This window comes from Tachysurus fulvidraco, chromosome 7 (assembly GCF_022655615.1).
Source record: "Tachysurus fulvidraco isolate hzauxx_2018 chromosome 7, HZAU_PFXX_2.0, whole genome shotgun sequence".
Taxonomy (NCBI): domain Eukaryota; kingdom Metazoa; phylum Chordata; class Actinopteri; order Siluriformes; family Bagridae; genus Tachysurus; species Tachysurus fulvidraco.
This window is the reverse complement of record NC_062524.1, coordinates 28,345,424-28,364,643: the sequence shown is the minus strand read 5'-3', so window position 1 is coordinate 28,364,643 and position 19,220 is coordinate 28,345,424. Positions and strand designations below refer to the sequence as shown.

Sequence of the window (19,220 nt, the reverse complement as noted above, 5' to 3'; positions counted from 1 at the left end):
AATCAGTGTGTTAGGGTGTCAAAACGTAGCCCCTCATCCCAGGATAAGTGAAAGTGTGTGTCTACTTTTGCTTTTACTTTTAATGGATATTAAATTGCCTAGGCTAATAATGAAGAGAAGTAATAGATAGGAGAGTATTTTTTATATGGTCTCTGTACACTTGACATGCTAATACTATATCATGTTTCATCATAGTACGTGGAGATGAAGAGAAGGACAGCAGAATGACATGAAAACAGGGAAGAAAGGGACAGTGAGGCTGACTGTGAAGCCTTAGAGAGACAAAACAGAGACACAAATGTAGATAGAGGAGAAAACGAAGACAGAGAGGCAACATGTGAAGACAGGGAGGAGGACGAGGCTTTTTGTGAAATGCAGTCAGCAACTTCTCTTCATTTGAATGATTCAGGGGATAAGGTCACAGGTCCCAAACAAATAAAATTGTCATATTACCAGGTAGAACAGTTTGGTTCAGAGAAAAGGTCCTTTCAGTCAAGTTGGTTCCAAAGTTTTAGGTGGCTAGAATACTCAAAACAGAAAAATGCAGCATTCTGCTTTGCATGTCGAGTATTTGGTAGAAATCTGAAAAAGGATATGTTTGTGCATGTTGGCTTTAAAAACTGGAAAAAAGCTTTGATTGCATTTCATAAACATGAATCAAGTCAAGTCAAGTCAAGAAGCTTTTATTGTCATTACAACCATATATAGCTGTTGCAGTACACAGTGACATGAGACAACGTTTCTCCAGGATCAGGGTGCTACATAAAACAAAGACAGGTGCATCTCAATGAAGTGTCATACAGCAGTTAGAAACAGCAAATGTAGAGGAGATACATCAAAGAAGGGAGTACGTACGGCGGATTGGAGCTGTAACCTGCATGTTGGGGAAACAAGGGATACCTTTTAGAGGTCACAAAGTGAAAGAGAACAGTGATAATAAAGGTAACCTCCTAGAGTGAATGTCCTTGTTGACTCAATTTCACCTTTTTTTTGCAGAGGTATGCAACCCCAAAAAACACTACTTACCTCTCTAAAGCAAGTCAGAATGAGATGAACACTTGCTGTTCACAAGAAGTGACTGCAACAATAGACAGAGAAATGCTAGAATCCAAGATGTATGTCATTATGGCAGATGAGGCAAGAACGGGGAAATCTGAACAATTGGCAATATGTGTCAGATATGTGACAGCTAAGGGTACTATAAAAGAAAGGCTCCTGGCCTTAACAGAACTGACTAGTTTTGATGCTGTGTCAATAAGTGCTGCAATAGAGAAGGAACTACAAGAAAAAGGAATAGGCCATTTAAGATGTGTGGCACAAACCTATGATGGAGCTGCAGTCATGAGTGGGGTAACTGGGGTTGTTCAATCCCACTTCAGAAAGCGACACCCTGAAGCAATTTATGTGCATTGCTATGCTCATGAGTTAAATCTAGTTTTATGTCACACATGTAGAGCTGTAACTGTAATCACTGAGTTTTTTGAGATGCTGCAAAGTCTTCATTCATTTTTAGCTGTTCTTTAGTTAACCATCAGAAGTTTGTAGAGACCCAAAAGCAACCAGGATTGCGTCCAGCAGAACTTGTGCAGCTATCAAGCACACGCTGGGCATGCCAGGTACGTTCAGTAAATGCAGTGATGGAGAATTTGCCTGCCATCATCGAGTGTCTGTCAAACATTACCACTCCGATTGCTGTAGGACTTAAAACAAAGCTCTGCGAGTTCAATGTTCCTTGACCTACTGTCAGTTACAGCAGGCTTTCACAAATATCTACAGAAGGAAACAATTGACAATTGACAGGCTGTTGCACACAAAGATGCAGTATGTGATTCTGATGTGAAGGAGAAAAGAAGTGATGTCACCGCTGAAGAATTGCATGTTAGAACAATGGCCATGTTCAGTGCTAATCAGAGTTCAGGGGAAGAGCAATCTTGTGGCCACAGGTAAAGAAGAATGAAACAAATGGATGACTTTGTGCTTCATTGTTGTGAACCTCTTTTGTTAAGGTCCATTTGGTGAATTGTGAACATCAGAACATCAGCTCTGTAACGTAGATGGTGTTGGTGCATGGAATCAAACTAGTGTTTTATCAGCTACTGGAAGCTTCAGGTGAGGAATATAAAAATACATTTGTTCCAGATCTTGTGAATGTACTCACATTTTTATTCATATTAAACTAACAGTAATGTTGGTTGTGAACAGCAGCTACAGAAGTGATGTTGATGAACTTCATCGATCCCAAAGTTCATTAGTGACGATGATGTTCAGGGCAATGGGACAAATCCTGGTGAATATTGTAGCAGAAATCAGGACTCTCAGGACTCTTCTTCTCCTGCTGTGCTGTAAGTTTGTGTTTTTCCTTCACAATCACACATCACAGTATAGTTTGTGAGTGAAATGATGAAGCTGAAGCTGTGATGCAGGTTTACTGTGTGAAGCTGGAGACGAGACGGTCACACTGCAGGAAGTGGAAGGAACCACTATAACTCTCCATACTGGGATAACTGGGATTCAGAGTCATGCTCATATTCAGTGGTTTTATGGACCTGAGAAATTAGAGGAAAAGATATTGGACAGTCATGTGTATAAAGGAGAAACTGTTACAGACATCAGTGAGAGATTTAAAGAGCGACTGCAGCTGGACAGAATCAGTGGAGCTTTAACCATCAGGAACATCAGCAGAACTGATTCTGGAGTTTATTTATTAAAAGCCATCACTGGACGTCTCTCATCTAGGACTTTCAGTGTCAGTGTTTATGGTGAGTAAAAGTGTTTCATGTCTCCTTCATGTCTGTGTTCAGTTTCATAACTTCATCATTAATTAAAAAAAAAAGAAATACAACTTGTATTAAATAAATATTGATGTTGATTTGGTGAAGTAAAGAGATTTATGGAGTCTCCAGTGTCAGTGCTTTGTAACAAAATTTCTGTTGTATAAAAGTAATAAAACACTTGGGGATGTGCTGCTGTTATAGGGAAATAATCTTCAGGGTGAAACAGTAACCCTGCTACATCACAGCTTTCTACTGGCATCATGGGTGTAGAAATAATCCTGAAGTCCTGGGAAATTATTTTCTACATTGAGTGGGAATTCTGTTAATTATTAAAGATGCATTCTGCTTCATGTAACTAAAGTATTTAAAGTTTTTGTGTTTTTAGCTCCAGTATCAACTCCAGTAATAATAAATGAAAGAGGAAAGCCAAGTGTGATTTCCACAGAGTCGTGTTTCCTCCTGTGTTCTGTGGAGAATGGAGAAGATGTGAAGTTATCCTGGTACAGAGAGAATGAGAGAATCTCCATCACCAATAACACAGATCTCAGTGTTCCCCTCAATCTCCCACTTCAAATACAACACAATGACACTAACACTTACATCTGTGTGTCTGCAAACCCTGTCAGCAATAAAACAACTTCTCTCATCATCACACAGCTCTGTGACGTCTCAGGTACGTCAGTGAGTCTAAACTCTCATCACTTTACTGTAGTTAAGAAAAGAATAATGAATATTCATGATGGAGTGAGACAGAGGTGAATAAACACTTTCCCGGTTTAATCTTTAGTGTTTTTACTCTTCAGATTGTTCAGATATAGTAAATACTTCATCAGTACTTCAGTGATCTGTAGTTTACTTCAGCACAGGTCTTAGTGTGTGTTGTATAAACTCTGTGATAGACTTTTATGTTATACATCAACACATGATCAATATTTTTATAATAACTACAAACGTATTGAAGTAACTGATTAAAATTTCTGTATTAATCTTTTTTTTTTTTAATTGCTTACATTTATGATTATATCTTAATCTGTACAGATGATCGTCCCCGTTCACTGTTCCCTGCCCTGATATCTGTTGGACTTTTTGTGTTATTAATTATAATATTAATAATTTTGGGGATTCGGCAGAAAAATAAAAAACACAAGGCAAGTAATGACTCTTTCTGTTCATGTGTTTAGTTTTTATATTTGTTCAGTTCAGTAACATTTAATCTTCATTTTCAGAAAATCCTGATGAACTGGCTAATGCTGATGTGAATATTAAAGCTCACAGTGCAGAGAGAGAGAAAGAGGTAAAGTTGTGGGGAAAATGATTTGGTATAAAAGTTCAATGCAATTCAAATGTATTTTTATGGCGCTTATTACATTTGACGTTGTCTTACAGCAGCTTTACAGAACATAAACATAGAACAAAGGGTTAATTTACAGAATAAAAGAAAGATTAATATAATACAACATTTAAGATTAATATTAGATGTTTAGTTCACAACGTGTATGTATTTATCCCCAGTGAACAAGTCTGAGGTGACTCAGGTGACTGTGGGGAGGAAAAACTCTCTTAGATGGTAAAGGAAGAAACCTTGAGAGGAACCAGACTGAAAGGGGAACCTATCCTCATATGGGTGACACTGGGGGTGTGATTATATATATACAGTCTGATTAATGTTGTTTTGATGCAAAAGATCACATGGAGTTCACATCTTTTTAGTATACAGACCTGCCAACCTTTACGCATTTTGTGTAGCAGATACGCATTTAGACATCAAAGTACGCTGCTACAATTTGTCACTTCAAAATACGCATTGTAAAAACCCATTGATGCCTTTGAATACAAGTGTCTGTGCATTTGTGCACCAGGCAATGCGCCTATGGGTGTAACCGCATTGGGCAACAACCTGGGAAAATAATAATTCGACCAATCAGAGCGCCAGTTTAAAACTCTTCATCGCTACAAGAGCCGTCAAAACGAATGTGGTTTTCATCTGTCTCTGTCCGTCTTCAATTCTTCTTACAGTGACTGTTTTTTTACAAGTGAGGACTTAACGTTTCAAAGGTAAATGGCCAGAATTGTGAATTGCATCCATTTTAATAAGCCTGCCGAACCACAGGCGTCGTTAGACTCCTTTACTGGGGGCATGTGCCCTAGTGTCCGGTGTTGTGCCTCAAGTTTAAGTTTCACGCACAGATCAAGTTTTACTTTGTTTGCCAGTATTTATATAGGAAACGTAAGTCATGCCTGTAAACGCATTGCCGTCGTACTTTAACGGAAAAGACAAACTGGCACGAGCACGCAGAAATCAATATCCGCGAGCGTCTGTGTATCCCTTTTATAGAACGCAGACATGCTATAACATGACGAAACTAATGTAATTTTTTAAATATCAGTCGTATTCTGACTCGATTGTTACTGGCTCCTGTAGATCACATCTGATGGACATCAGATTTTTTTGTGAAAAGCAGGGAAATAGAAGCAGAAAGTAGAAATGATGAGGGAGGTATTATTATATGATCAGCCAGTCAAAACCATAGTGAAGTCTAGAGTCTTGCATTATTGCTGAGAAAATTAACACATGTATGTGTTGTCAGATATGAAGTTACTGTTTAGTTCATTAGATCAAATTTATGGCAATACATAAAGAGTTGTTAAAATAGTATGCAGATATTATACACAAACGATCATGCACATAGCGTTATACTCTTTATTTTAGTAGTATTGTTATTGTACAACATATTAATAATGTACAAAGTGTTTTCAAGCAAATGCGCATGGAAACCTGTTATGAAACACATGAGAATGATGATGTGTGTGTTTTGTGTGTGCCTTGCCGTTAGTAATACACATGATGTCAGATGAGGATACTGACAGAGAGGGAGAGGGAAGCAAATCTAAAAAGAAGCAAGTATATGCCCCTCAGAAGTTCTTGACCGGTGTTGTGCCTCAAGTTTAAGTTTTACGCACAAATCAAGTTTTACTTTATTTGCCAGTATTTATATAGGAAAAATACAGTAAAAAGTTGTGATGAGTGAGCCTGTGAACTTAATCAACACTGACCAGCAAATGTGCCTGACCTCTCGCTGCGTCGCTGCAGTAAGTTGCTACTCAAAAATTTTTTCCAAGGTTGGCAGGTCTGAGTATAGCAGAATCTAAGTGTCTAAGTTCACATCTCCTCTTTATTATCACAGTCTAACTGGAGCTGGAACATCTCTAGATGCCTCAGGATTCTCAGAGTCGGCCTCATCTCAGGGGTCCAAAATCTTCATCGCACGGAAGACGATCGGAGCTGGTACAATTTCTGGATGCCTCGGGATGGGTAGAAAGAGAGAAGCAGTGGAGAGGAAGTAACATAACTGCTGTTCATAATATTTGCAAGTCTGATGTAATAATGCACAATATTATGGGCTGTATTATGTGTACATCTGACTAAAGAGATGAGTTTTTAATCTACATTTAAACTGGGAAAGTGTGTCTGAGCCCCGAACACTATCAGGAAGACTATTCCAAAGTTTGGCAGCTAAATACGAAAACGCTCTACCACCTTTGGTAGCCTTAAATATTCTGGGAACTACCAGAAGTCCTGAGTTTTGTGATCTCAGAGAGCGTGAAGGATTGTAACGTGTTAGAAGGCTAACTAGCATATAGGCTATACATGGGAGCTAAACCATTAAGAGACTTGTACGTAAGTAGCAGCATTTTGCAATCAATTCTAAACTTAACAGGTAGCCAGTGTAGAGATGATAAAATTGGGGTTATATGGTCATACTTTCTTGTCCTAGTGAGAACTCTGGCAGCTGCATTTTGGACTAACTGTAGTCTATTTATTAATGATGCAGGACAATCACCTACTGTAGTAATGCATTACAATAGTCCAGTCTAGAGGTCATGAATGCATGAACTAGCTTCTCAGCATCAGATACAGACAGGATGTTTCTCAGCTTGGCAATATTTCTAAGGTGGAAGAAGGCTGTGTTTGTAATATGGCCGATATGATTTTAAAGACAAGTTGCTGTCTAATAAACACCCAGGTCTTTCACTGTTGAGCTACTAGTAACAGTACATCCCTCTAAATGGAAGTTGAATTGTGAGAGTTTCTGTGTACTTGTTTTTGGACCGATAGGTAGTTTTTCTGTCTTATAAGAGTTTAACAACAGAAAAGTTCAGCTCATCCGATCTTTTATCTCTCTAACAAGTTAATTTGGACAATTTAGCTATTTCATCTGGTTTTGATGAGTTAGATAGCTGTGTATCATCAGCATTACAGTGGAAACTAATCCAATACCTTCTAATAATGTTCACTAATGGAAGCATGTATATCGAGAAAAGCAGAGGTCCTAGGACAGATCCTTGAGGGACCCCATAATTAGCTGGCAATAAACTGGAGGATTCACCATTTAATTCTACAAAATGGTATCGATCAGACAGGTAGTATCTAAACCAACTTAAAGCCTGTTCATGAATACCTGTGTAATTTTGTAAGCGATCTAGGAGAATGTTGTGATCTATAGTGACGAACGCAGCACAAAGGTCAAGTAGAACTTATTGGGACATACAGTCTTGGTCCGAAGCTAAGAACAAGTCACTTTAACAAGTGCAGTTTGTGCTCTGATGGGGCCTGAAACATGACTGAAACTCTTCAAAGATATTGTTCTCCTGTAAGAAGGAGCTCAGTTGAACAGACAACCTTTGCTAGTATTAGACATAAACGGAAGATGTGAAATAGGTCTGTAATTTGATAGTTCATTAGGATTCAAATTCTGTTTCTTAATGAGGGGCCTAATTACTGACAACTTGAAAGATTTAGGGACGTAACCTAAAGATAGCGAGGAGTTAATAATATTAAGAAGAGGCTCACCAGCTTTATGTAACACTTCTTTCAGTAATTTAGATGGGATGGGGTCTAGTGAACAAGTTGTTGGTGTAGCTGTAGTAATAAGCTTATCTAACTCTTCCTGTCCTCTACTTGTAAAGCACTGTAGTTGTGAGTGTAGAGCTTTAAGTGAGGCTGTGTCACAAGCTGCTCTCACATGTTGAACATCAACTATTGTGTTCCTGATGCTTTCAATTTTATCAGTAAAGAATCTCATAAAATCCTCACTACTGAACTGTGTTGGAATAGTTTGTTCAGATTTTTGTTTTTTGTTATTCTAGCCACTGTGCTAAATAAAAACCCTGGGATTGTTCTGGTTATTTTCTATGAGTTCTAAAAATCACAGGAGTGATAAAGTCTCCTCCTGATTCAGATAGTGAAATATACTGCTGTGTTACAGGGAGAAAACTCCACAGTAACGGATGTTGAAGTCCTTTGCGAAGGACACCTTGGTCATGAAGATACAGGACTACAGACTTGTGTAATTTGTTTCAAATATATAATATAATGCCCTGCTGATAGTTATTTTTACAAACTAAAATGCAATTCTGAAGAAATTGCTACTTCCACCTTGTGGTCAAAATCAGTATTTAACTTTTTTTTTTTTTTTTTTTTTTTTTTTACATTTTTATTACATTTGCCTGTGAAAGTTCATGGAGACACTGACTGATTAGCAAAACCTATATGCTTTAAATGAATGTGTTTGCAATGAAACTGTAAATTGTAAAATGTAAGTAATGAAACTAAGATTTAATAAAACTGTATGTTGTCAAAACTCAAATAAACATCATGTCTATATAATAATTACAAAATCCATTAAAAATCTATCCATCCATTTTCTATCGCTTATCCGGGGCCGAGTCGCGGGGGCAGCAGTCTAAGCAGGGACACCCAGACTTCCCTCTCCTCACTTCCTCTAGCTCTACCGGGGGAATACCGAGGCGTTCCCAGGCCAGCCGAGAGACATAGTTCCTCCAGCGTGTCCTTGGTCTTCCCCGGGGCCTCCACCCGTTTGGACATGCCTGGGACACCTCCCCAGGAAGGCGTCCAGGAGGCATCCGGAACAGATGCCCGAGCCACCTCAGCTGATTCCTCGTGATGTGGAGGAGCAGCGGCTCTACTCTGAGCTCTTCCTGAGTGACCGAGCTCCTCACCCTATCTCTAAGGGACCGCCCCGCCACCCTGCAGAGGAAACTCATTTCGGCCGACTGTATCCGGGATCTTGTCCTTTCGGTCATGACCCAAAGCTCATGACCATAGGTGGGGGTAGGAACGTAGATCGACTGCTAAATAGAGATCTTTGCCTTGCGGCTCAGCTCTTTCTTCACCACAACAGACCGGTATATCGACCGCATTGCTGCAGAAGATACACCGATCCGCCTGTCGATCTCCCGCTTCATCCTTCCCTCACTCGTGAACAAGACCAAGATACTTAAACTCCTCCACTTGAGGCAGGAGCTCTCCACCAACCTGAAGGGGGCAAGCCACCCTTTTCCGGCTGAGAACCATGGCCTCGGACTTGGAGGTGCTGATTCTCATCCCCACCGCTTCACACTCGACTGTAAACTGTCCCAGAGCACGCTGAAGGTCCTGATTTGAGGAAGCCAACATTTATCATCATCTGCAAAAAGCAGAGACAAAATCCAGTGGTCCCCAAACTGGACTCCCTCCGGTTCCCGACTGCGCCTAGAAATCCTGTCCATATATGTAATGAACAGGACCGGTGACAAAGGGCAGCCCTGCCGGAGTCCAACATGCACCGGGAACAAGTCTGACTTACTGCTGGCAATGCAAACCAAACTCCTGCTCCAGTCATATAGGGACTGGACAGCCCTTAGCAGAGGGCCCCGGACCCCATACTCCCAGAGCACCCCCCCACAGGTTACCACAAGGGACACAGTTGAATGCCTTCTCTAGATCCACAAAGCACATGTGAACTGGTTGGGCAAACTCCCATGAACCCTCCAGCAACCTGGCGAAGGTATAAAGATGGTCCAGTGTTCCACGACCAGGACGAAACCCGCATTGTTCCTCCTGAATCCGAGGTTTGACTATCGGCCGAATTCTCCTCTCCAGTACCCTGGCATAGACTTTTCCGGGGAGGCTGAAGAGTGTGATCCCCTGTAGTTGGAACACACCCTCCGGTCCCCCTTCTTAAACAGAGGGACCACCACCCCAGTCTGCCAGTCCAGAGGCACTGTCCCCTGCAGTCATGCGATATTGCATAGGCGTGTTAACCAAGACAGCCCCACAACATCCAGAGACTTGAGGTACTCAGGGTGGATCTCACCATTAAAAAAAAAAAAAGCTAAAAAAGGAACAATGGATAAATAATGTTATAGACACTCCTCTATGTCAGGGGAGTCCGAGCAGAGACACAGAGGAGTCAGAGTTAGGCCCCGTTCACACTTCAGGTAAAAGTGGCCCAAATCTGATTTTTTTGGGGTCAACTGACCAGGTCAGACTTTTTCAGGAGTATTGTGAACACTCAAATCTAGCCCAGATCTGAGTTTTTTTAAATCAGATTCAGACCACTTCCATATGTGGTCTGAATCTGATTTTTTTTTAATCAGATTCAGACCACTTCCATATGTGGTCCTGAATCAGACCCAAATCTGATTTTTTCCAATGTGGCCACAGTGTGGACACCCAAGGCGGATTTTTACGTCAATCTACATCGACATTCGTCACAATTATGCACCGGTGAAAATGTGACACGTGACATGTTAACAAAAATGGATTACAGTGATGGAAGGCAGTGGAGGGAGAGTGAGGTCTTAGACCTAATTAACATTTGGGGAGACACTTCAATTCAGGCCAAATTAGAAGGCTCCTACCGTAACCGCAATGTTTTTGAAACTATAGCAAGCAAAATGGAAGAACGAGGACACAGAAGAACGTGGCTGCAGTGCCAAAGAAAGGTGAAAATCCTTAAAGCTAAATTTAACCTCTCACCTGTCGCCCCCCCCATTTTCATGATTTTCACCTAGATGACATACCCACATAAAAAGTGGTACAGCTCCCATATACTTTGACACACAGAGGTGAGCTTGATCTCATTGGAAAGAGTTGTTTACCTGATAAACTGATTACATACATTGCTGTATTTAATGCTGGTTGGTAAACAACAACTGAGGGCCATAGCCACATGTCTTGGCTTTCACCAAAAAAAAAAATGAAGTCAAAAGACTCAAAAATGGATTTTATATGAATATTTTTCTATGGACATGTCCATCTGTTCAGGTTTTTCTTGTTTATTTTTTTTACTGTATAACTTTGTATAAAAGGACTACATGCTTAGTTCAAAAGTCCTATAACAAAGAGACTCTCTGCCTATAACTCTGTTTTGAAAAAATGCCTGTAAACTGACACCCTGAGGTGTGAGAGTGTGAAACGTTCGAGAATTGCGCAATAAAGCTGAAAAAAATAATATGCGCACGCTTATTGCACAGCCCGAACTCACCAGATGTATCATGTTGCATCTCGTTGGAATCGTCTCCTTATTGGCTAAAGAGCTATGATGCTCGCGAAACATCAAATCGCTACTGGACGGAGCAAATGTCAGTCAAAGGGAGGGTCACCCACATAGCATGGAGAGACCTCATTGGCTTCTTAGCTGCCTATCTCGGCCGCACAGGCACTGGTTGGCTCATGCGAGGGCTTGTTTGATTCGTCACATCCTCGACTACAAATCTGACGCGTTTTGAAATTTTGGTATGTGTCCAATGAGACGTAGGAGTCCAACAAAGGGCGGAAGTGAAGCTTCGTGTTCAGTTTCCGGTCAAACACATAATTCTTGTGAGGCGAGCAAAGCGTTTTGGATTAAAAGGATTACATTTTCAAGTTTTTTGGACTCTCGGGGATTTTTACAAGCATTTGTTTTGGAAAATACATTAACATTAGTGACAATGTGAAGAACGGGAAATTTAAAGACCAGCGTTAAAGGTGAGTAAACAGATCGAACTAGCGCCACCTAGTTCAAATTTTCTATCAAATGTTTAAATTACTATAAATCATATTATGCTTTGTGTGTGCACTTAATAAAATCCTGAGAGTCTAAGCTTTCAAACAATATATAATTTAACCGTGTATTTAGAGGATTTAATGCTTAAAAGTTACAATGAAGTTACAATGAAGTTGATGCAGTCTCGCCTCCTAGCGGTAGTGGCTCGGTAACGAGACGTAGACATGTAACAGGTTTTAAAGAGGTAAATGACTCGAATAACTGAAGTGGTCGTGGTCGCATCACCTGCTCATTTTATATTGAGCTTAGCCATGTTATGGCTGATAAACCCAGCTGTCAGCCGTTGGAGCTGCTGGATAGCCATGAAGCAGGTGAAGAGGAGCCTGAAACTCCGAGGAGTTCGGCGGACAGTCTGGATATTGATGGCGTGACAGGTAAGATTTTAGTCTTAGCCTAAAGTTACCCATATAGAAAATCTTGAGTGGAAACACACTTTAATCTAAAAATAAAAGTTAGAAATGTCACAATGAAGTTTTACATCTGGAGACTTAAAGTTGGCATGTTTATTTAGAGGAAAATTACATTAACAGAATAAACGAGCCAGCTATAGCTGCTCCCAATTTCCTTTGCACAACTCGGAAACGCATCAGAGAAGCATAGAATACCCTCTACTTGTCTGTCATTCAAAAATGTACCCAGTCTATCTGCGATCCGATCCAGTGCACTGGTGACCTGGCTCTGCATGCAGAACCAAATCCCATATTATAACCTAACATATAAAGAGGGTGTCTACCATGTCACCCTCATCATCTCAGGGTAACGTGTGTGTGTGTGTTAAGAGTGTTCTATAAAGTGGTTACGTGAACCAGCTCATAATATTTGCAATGAATACATCACATTATAGCATTACATGATATGTTTGCTTGCACCAGATGATACAAGCACAGAGTCACTCCCATCTGCATCTTCTGCACCATCCACATCTGGAGAAAACTCATCACCTGCAGGCATTACAGAGACCACTGAAAGAAGCACAGCAGCCACCAAGTCCTCTGGAAGAAAGAATCATCACCTTTTTATCAGGCTTTTGCTAAATCACTAGTAAAGCATTTGCTTAGCTAACCCATCCATTGCTATTTTGTATTCTGCTATTACTGTACCATAATGTATTACTGCTATGTTTTTCCTAATAGTCATATCTACCCTACCCTCAAAACCTAACTGTTTATTTTTGTAATAGTGATACAATGCCAAAACACTTTCTCCTCTTTCTTACAGTTACTGTACATCTGCCAAGAGCAGGGAAAGGAAGACAAAAATGGAAGCAACACTGGAAATCTTCAGCAGTAAAGATCATAACGTTCCGGAGGGCATTTAGACCTTGTCTTTTTACCATCGGATAGCTATCGGATCACAGAAAACGCATGAAGTGACCAGGTGTAAAAACCCCCTATGAAAAACATTTCTTGTTACTCTGCACTTTGAGAAGGATATGTTTAAACATTGTCAATTAAAGTTTTCTTTTGTGAATCAGTGGTGGCTGTAAAAAAAACTCACTGTCAGTGTCTCTCTGACTGTAAGTGGCCTTGGGTAGCACACGCTCAAATACATTTTAGACTTTATTGTAGATGTTTTGATAGAACACAACAACAATTACACATTGCTGATAATAACAGAAACTATTTGCTGTTTTACATTTTTATATTTACCTGTTCCATTTACAGCAACACTATTTTATTTGGTACCATGTCCTGAAAGATCTTGATAACCAAATTTTTTTTATGATTCACAATTACACATTGGTAATAATAACAGAAACTATTTGCTGTTTTAAATTTTTATATTTACCTTTCCCTTTTACACAAAACATTTCTATTTGGTACCATGTCCTCAAGCTGTTCTCCTGTTGTTGACTGAACATCACCGAGCTGAATGAAGCTCCTTTATGGTCATGTCATGTACATAACGCACAACAAAGCACATCTGTTCAATGTGTGATAAATCAGTAGTCTCATCAAGTAAAATTGAAAAATTGACGCTTCCCTTACTTCCTTCAGTATTTCTTGTTTCACATAAATAGCCATGGCTCTAATTAGGTCATTTTGTATTCGGTTTGAGAAGAGAGACACCTGAGGTTTTTGACATGATGCTTGTTCTTCTTTGATGTTGTCGAGATGAAGCTTAAGGACACTGTCATATTGGCCAACCAACTCTTCAAACTCTAAGAAATTTCCTTTGTTTGAATTTGAGAGGCTTTCATTGTCACCTCTGAATGCCATGCCTTGTTTTGCTAAGTACAATATAATGTCAGTCAGTCAGTAGATAATCTCCCTGTTTTTTTGCCGTTCTCTTTCTTTGGCTGCTTGCATCTCAAAGTCTGCCTTTTCCAATGCTGTATCCAATGCTTTTCTTTTAAAGGCACTCCACCGAATCATGCCTAGCATGTGTGACTCTGTCCTGCTATGCTCCTTCATTTTTCCTTTAGCTTGCTTCCACAGACTTAACCCCACTGACTTCCAGCCTGTCCTGATCTTATACTTTTCATCATTCATAAAAAGCCTGCAGCTGAAACAGTACATTGCATCATTCTCAGGAGAATACTCTAACCAGGGGTGTTCTTCATACCACTGTCCCTGAAACGAACGTAACTGTTCATTTTTTGGGAACGGCAAAATTGGACGACAAGGTCCAACTGAATTTGAAAATTTTGTGAAGGCCACATTGTATGTTATATTGTGTTTCGTTAGCAGGATCTGATGGGTTTTGTAACTGAAGCAAAAACTTGTGTACATGGCTGTGGCTGCCTCACTCTCCATTTCTTCCTGTTCTGTGTCTGTCTCTTTCCCCTCTGTGTCATTGTATTGCCTTTCTCTCTCATTCTGAAATTTTTCTGTCTCTGTCTCAGAGACTTTTACTCTTAAGTTGATTCTGAGACAGTTTCAGAGATATATTATAGAGAATGAATAACAAACCTATTACAATCATATTTTAAATACAATTGTTAGGCTTTAGTGCTAATTAAATTTATGTTCTTGTAATATTACTCATACATTCAAATACTTTAATGACTATATTTCTTGTTATCAAACTCTAGCATATTCAGAATCCTTTACTGTCAGCCAGTTTAAAAACACTTACCTGTAAGTGTCTGATTTACCTGCTGGAGCTTTTAATCAATGTTTGCAGTGTTGAACTGCCTTTAGCAGCCTCCCTTCGCTCTTTCTCTCTCTCTGTCTTCTTTTTTGTGAAGACTTTGTTTTTTATTAGTCTTTTTTGCGGGGGGGGGGGTCTAAAACTTTGCTAACAACAGAAAATGTTGTTTTTATTAGATCTGATCGAGAGTACAATAATTTAATTAGACAAACAGCTAATTCTAAATTGTCCGTAGTGTGTGTGTGTGTGTGTGTGTGTGTGTGTGTGTGTGTGTGTGTGTGTGTGTGTGTGTGTGTGTAGGTGTGTGTGTGAGTGAATGAGAGTGTGTGTGTGCCCTGTGATGGGTTGGCACTCCGTCCAGGGTGTATCCTGCCTCGATGCCCGATGACGCCTGAGATAGGCACAGGCTCCCCGTGACCCGAGAAGTTCGGATAAGCGGTAGAAAATGAATGAATGTTCTAATTCTAAGAACGTGAATATGTTGTACAAGTTGTTATCACTAGTAGAAAACCAAGAGCAAAACATTACGGACATAAATACAAATAAAATTCCGCAGATTCAACCACTGTTTTGCAGCCTACCTGTTAACGCGACAGCTTTTGTGAACTTTCGTGTCGTGTTCAGTCCGAGTTTCAAGAGCGCGCCGCAGACACATACAGTACTGTGAGTGATGCTGCGCTTGCGGCGTGCGGAGAGAGCTGGAAAACCTGGAGCGGATTTGCGGAATCAGAGGAATGCTTTGAGCGGAGCGGTGGTGGTGGGGAACAGGGGCACCTCAGTCAATGAGGGCAGGGGGCAGTGGCTCTGGCCACCCGGCCACCCCTCTGTGCACGGCCCTGGTTCTGTGTGTCTTTGGTGGTTGTTCATTAAAAACATGTGTGTTAAATGTGAATCTGTGTCTAATTATCTGATCATTGTTCAGGTAAAAGGAAGGAACAACAGACTCTAAGGGAATCCATCCACTTCTGGATGACACCAAATAGTGCAAATAAATGATAAAGATTTTTTCAATATTCTGAAAGATGCCAATAATTCTGACCCATACACAATGTGTTCTAATTTTCCTGCATTTTTAACATCCCTAATATTATTAGCCCAGTTTAGGCTGTGAAATGTCTTTAAATGACTCTTGTAGATCCGATTCATTTCAAAGATTCATTTAAAAAGATCCGTTTGTTTGGATTCAGCACGTGACTAGAAACTTCTGGAAGATTCGTAAATAAAATGCCTGGATGTCTGATCATGATTTACTTTATGCTCTGCTTCCACCTTGTGGTCAAACTCTGTATCTTACAAAGATGTGGGATTTCGGACAAAATGCTGTGTGTACAAACATGGTTAATAGAAACTGTACCCTAGATGTGAGACAGGAATATTCCTGGGCTATAGTAAGGACAGCCCTATAATCCACAGACAATAAAAGTGTCTAAACACAGACTAGTGATATTTAATAAGCAGAACAGGGCTGAACAACAGACACTAACTGATGACGACGACTTAAAGATTAAGAATACAAAAACAAAAGACCTGACAGAGTGCAGGAGGGCCTGAGATTCATATCCTGGAACACAACAGAAGGGAAGTTATTATAGATGATAACGATGTGTCAAGTTACAGACAACATAATAAATGAACATTTTAACAGGAAATATTCAAAATCAAAATGGTCATTACCCAGTAAGAGAAAGTCGAGTTGTAAAATACCCAGTGGATTATGAGACTGATGATGTCCCTAATGTGAGCATTGATTATTGTTACAGGGCAGTATGTGGTGTTCCCCAAACCGATAGGGAGGCCCTAATGTCACCTGAGGGCCCTGAATGAGAGTGTGTAATGAAGGAGGAGATCGACTCACTTAAAGAAAATGACACATTTGAGCTGACTTCTTTACCAGTAGGCAGGAAGACAGTGGAGGGAAAATGGGTATAAAATGCAGATACAAGATAAATCTTTAACGCTAGACACAGTATGTACAAAGGGGTTCATGCATGTGAAATGTACCTGAATACACTCCAGGTTCTGACTTTTTGACACTTGTCACATTCTGAGATCTGTAAAGTTTACAAAGTTTATCTCATCTCTAAACCATTGCAAACAAGAAAGAAAGAAAGAAAGAAAGAAAGAAAGAAAGAAAGAAAGAAACACATACCCAGTTTTTTCAATGTCGACTGTCATGAAAACCTGTAAAATCTGGAAGATATTTTCAATTCAATTTAATTGTATAGCACTTTTAACAACTTTACAGAAGTATGGAAACAGAAGAGAGAGAAAAAAGAAATACATAGAAGAAGAAGAAGAAGAAGAAGAAGAAGAAGAAGAAGAAGAAGAAGAAAAATAAATAAGTGAATATTTACAATTGAAGTTTAAAATTAATTTAAAAAGATTAACTTAAAATTTTAAATAATGTATATTTATCCCTATAACTAATGAGCAAGCTGGAGGCTTTCCTTTTCACAAGGAAAAACTCCCTGAGATGATATGAGGAAGAAACCTTGAGAGGAACCAGACTGGAACAGAGAGGAACCTCATCGTCATTTGGGTGAAGATACAGTATGGCATTTCTTGATTTATTGATGCCAGTGTGTTCTCCAATTGGAGAAGAATAAATTATTTAAAGACTTCCTTCTCTTCCTCTTTGATTTTAACCACTCGTCTTCTCCCAGACCAGAGAGCTCCATCTATGTCACGTTATAGCAGGTTATTTATCATTAATTTTATGATTATTGTAGATTTCCTCACACTTCTATTTTCCATAGCTCTAAACATACAGATTTAATATTACAATTAATATATCAATAAGATATCACAGATATTAAGATAATATTAAGATAATAAGATAATATTAAGATAATAAGATAATATATCAATATGTCAATAAGAACATTATCAGTATTATTATCAATACGTATTTTCTCACATGCTTTATCTTAATAATAATAAAAAAAGGTTTAGAATAATATAATAATTTAATAATCACAAATTAAACCGCCACAAACGATAAAATTCGACTGTTAAATCTAGTCTTTCTAATCAAATATAATGTTGAATAAAAGCACAAAAACTATAAAACACTGATAAATCCTCAAGTCATTAGCAGTAGTAGAACGGACTAATGGGCAGGACGCGAAGATGGACTGCACATGCGCAGAAAGCTTGGGTCAGATATCAGATATCATGACGCATAGGATACTCAAATATTCGATAGAACACTCAAGCCGTAAACAAAGGAGGGGAAGAGAACAAAATGGATGAGTTCCTGCGCTACGGAATTAAGGAATGTAATGACAGCATTCCCATCAGCATCATTCAGCACTAAGGTCACAGTAAGGTAAAGTGCATTACTGTTTATTTACACTATAATGGTACTTTATGGAGGAGCTGCACGTATACTGCATATATATATATATATATATATATATGTATATTTATATGTATATATAGGGTCACACCTTGTTACACCTTGTTATTTAGCCAGATGTCTTTAAATGTTAATCACGCTCACGTAGACCTTGTCTTGTTATTGTTACAATTGTTATCAGTCAACTGGTCACTTTAAATGGTGATCATGGTCACGTTAACCCTTTGTTCGTGATGATCCCTGATGTCCTGCTGCCGCTCCCATATTTATAATTGAATCAAGTTTATACATTTAGATTCCTAACCATATTACTTTATGATACTTAGGAATGAGCTCTTTTAGATGTGTACCTTGGAGTGGAATTTGGGTGCAATTTCTGTAATTTCCTACAGTATATATATATATGGAGGAACTGCACGCACCTATCAGCAAACAGCAGCCTTTAGTCAAGTCAAAATGCTTTTACTGTCATATCTGTGTGAGAGTCCAATGTGGACTGTGAAACAAACATTTTCCTGCTGTAGAGATGAAATGTCTCTCTCTGGACACACCTTTACTGTCCTCACTGCTGATTTCACCCGTTTGATCAGTGGTGTGTATTTGGGTAGCATGATAAAATGCTGTCCCGGGATGTGGGGGCCTACTGATTAAGGTGTTGGCCTATCAGTCAGAAGGTTGTGAGTTCGATTCCTAAGTCCACCAAGCTGCCACTTAACCCTCAATTGCTCAGTTGTATAAAAATAAGATAAAATGTAATTTGCTCTGGATAAGTTTGTCTGCTAAATGCTGTAAATGCATGAAAAAAGAGAGCTGTTTAGACTGACCCAAGTGGGGGAGGGGAATGTGTATATATAATATATATATATATGTACATGTGTGTGTATATATAAGAGAATATAGACACGGTATATATAAGAGTTACCCCATACACACCCCTTACACACACTCTTCACTCCACACACCCCTCACACACACTCTTCACTCCACACACCCCTCACACACACTCTTCACTCCACACACCCCTCACACACACTCTTCACCCTCCTGCCATCTGGAAAAAGGTACCGAAGCATTCAGGCCTCACGACCAGATGTGTAACAGTTT

The 19,220-nt window shown here is 39.5% G+C and overlaps 3 protein-coding genes across 3 annotated transcripts in view; 1 reads left to right on the top strand and 2 right to left on the bottom strand.

Annotated features, from left to right (window-relative positions):
* Window positions 1-15,648, bottom strand: part of LOC113649996 (CD48 antigen-like) — a 100,741-nt gene extending 85,093 nt beyond the window's left edge. Inside the window, exon 1 of the mRNA XM_047815898.1 lies at window positions 15,340-15,648. The gene's annotated coding sequence lies outside the window, so the exon portion shown is untranslated. The remainder of the gene's footprint in view (window positions 1-15,339) is intronic.
* The window catches only part of LOC113649943 (natural killer cell receptor 2B4-like), a 469,259-nt gene that overhangs the window by 173,710 nt on the left and 276,329 nt on the right, over window positions 1-19,220 (bottom strand). The gene's annotated exons all lie outside the window — the stretch shown is intronic.
* Window positions 1-19,220, top strand: part of LOC113649997 — a 174,692-nt gene that overhangs the window by 34,025 nt on the left and 121,447 nt on the right. The window contains exons 6-12 of the mRNA XM_047816683.1: window positions 2,028-2,109; window positions 2,203-2,342; window positions 2,424-2,759; window positions 3,160-3,447; window positions 3,813-3,922; window positions 10,507-10,562; window positions 11,939-12,039. Coding sequence (XP_047672639.1) covers window positions 2,028-2,109; window positions 2,203-2,342; window positions 2,424-2,759; window positions 3,160-3,447; window positions 3,813-3,922; window positions 10,507-10,562; window positions 11,939-12,039 — 1,113 coding nt within the window. The remainder of the gene's footprint in view (window positions 1-2,027; window positions 2,110-2,202; window positions 2,343-2,423; window positions 2,760-3,159; window positions 3,448-3,812; window positions 3,923-10,506; window positions 10,563-11,938; window positions 12,040-19,220) is intronic.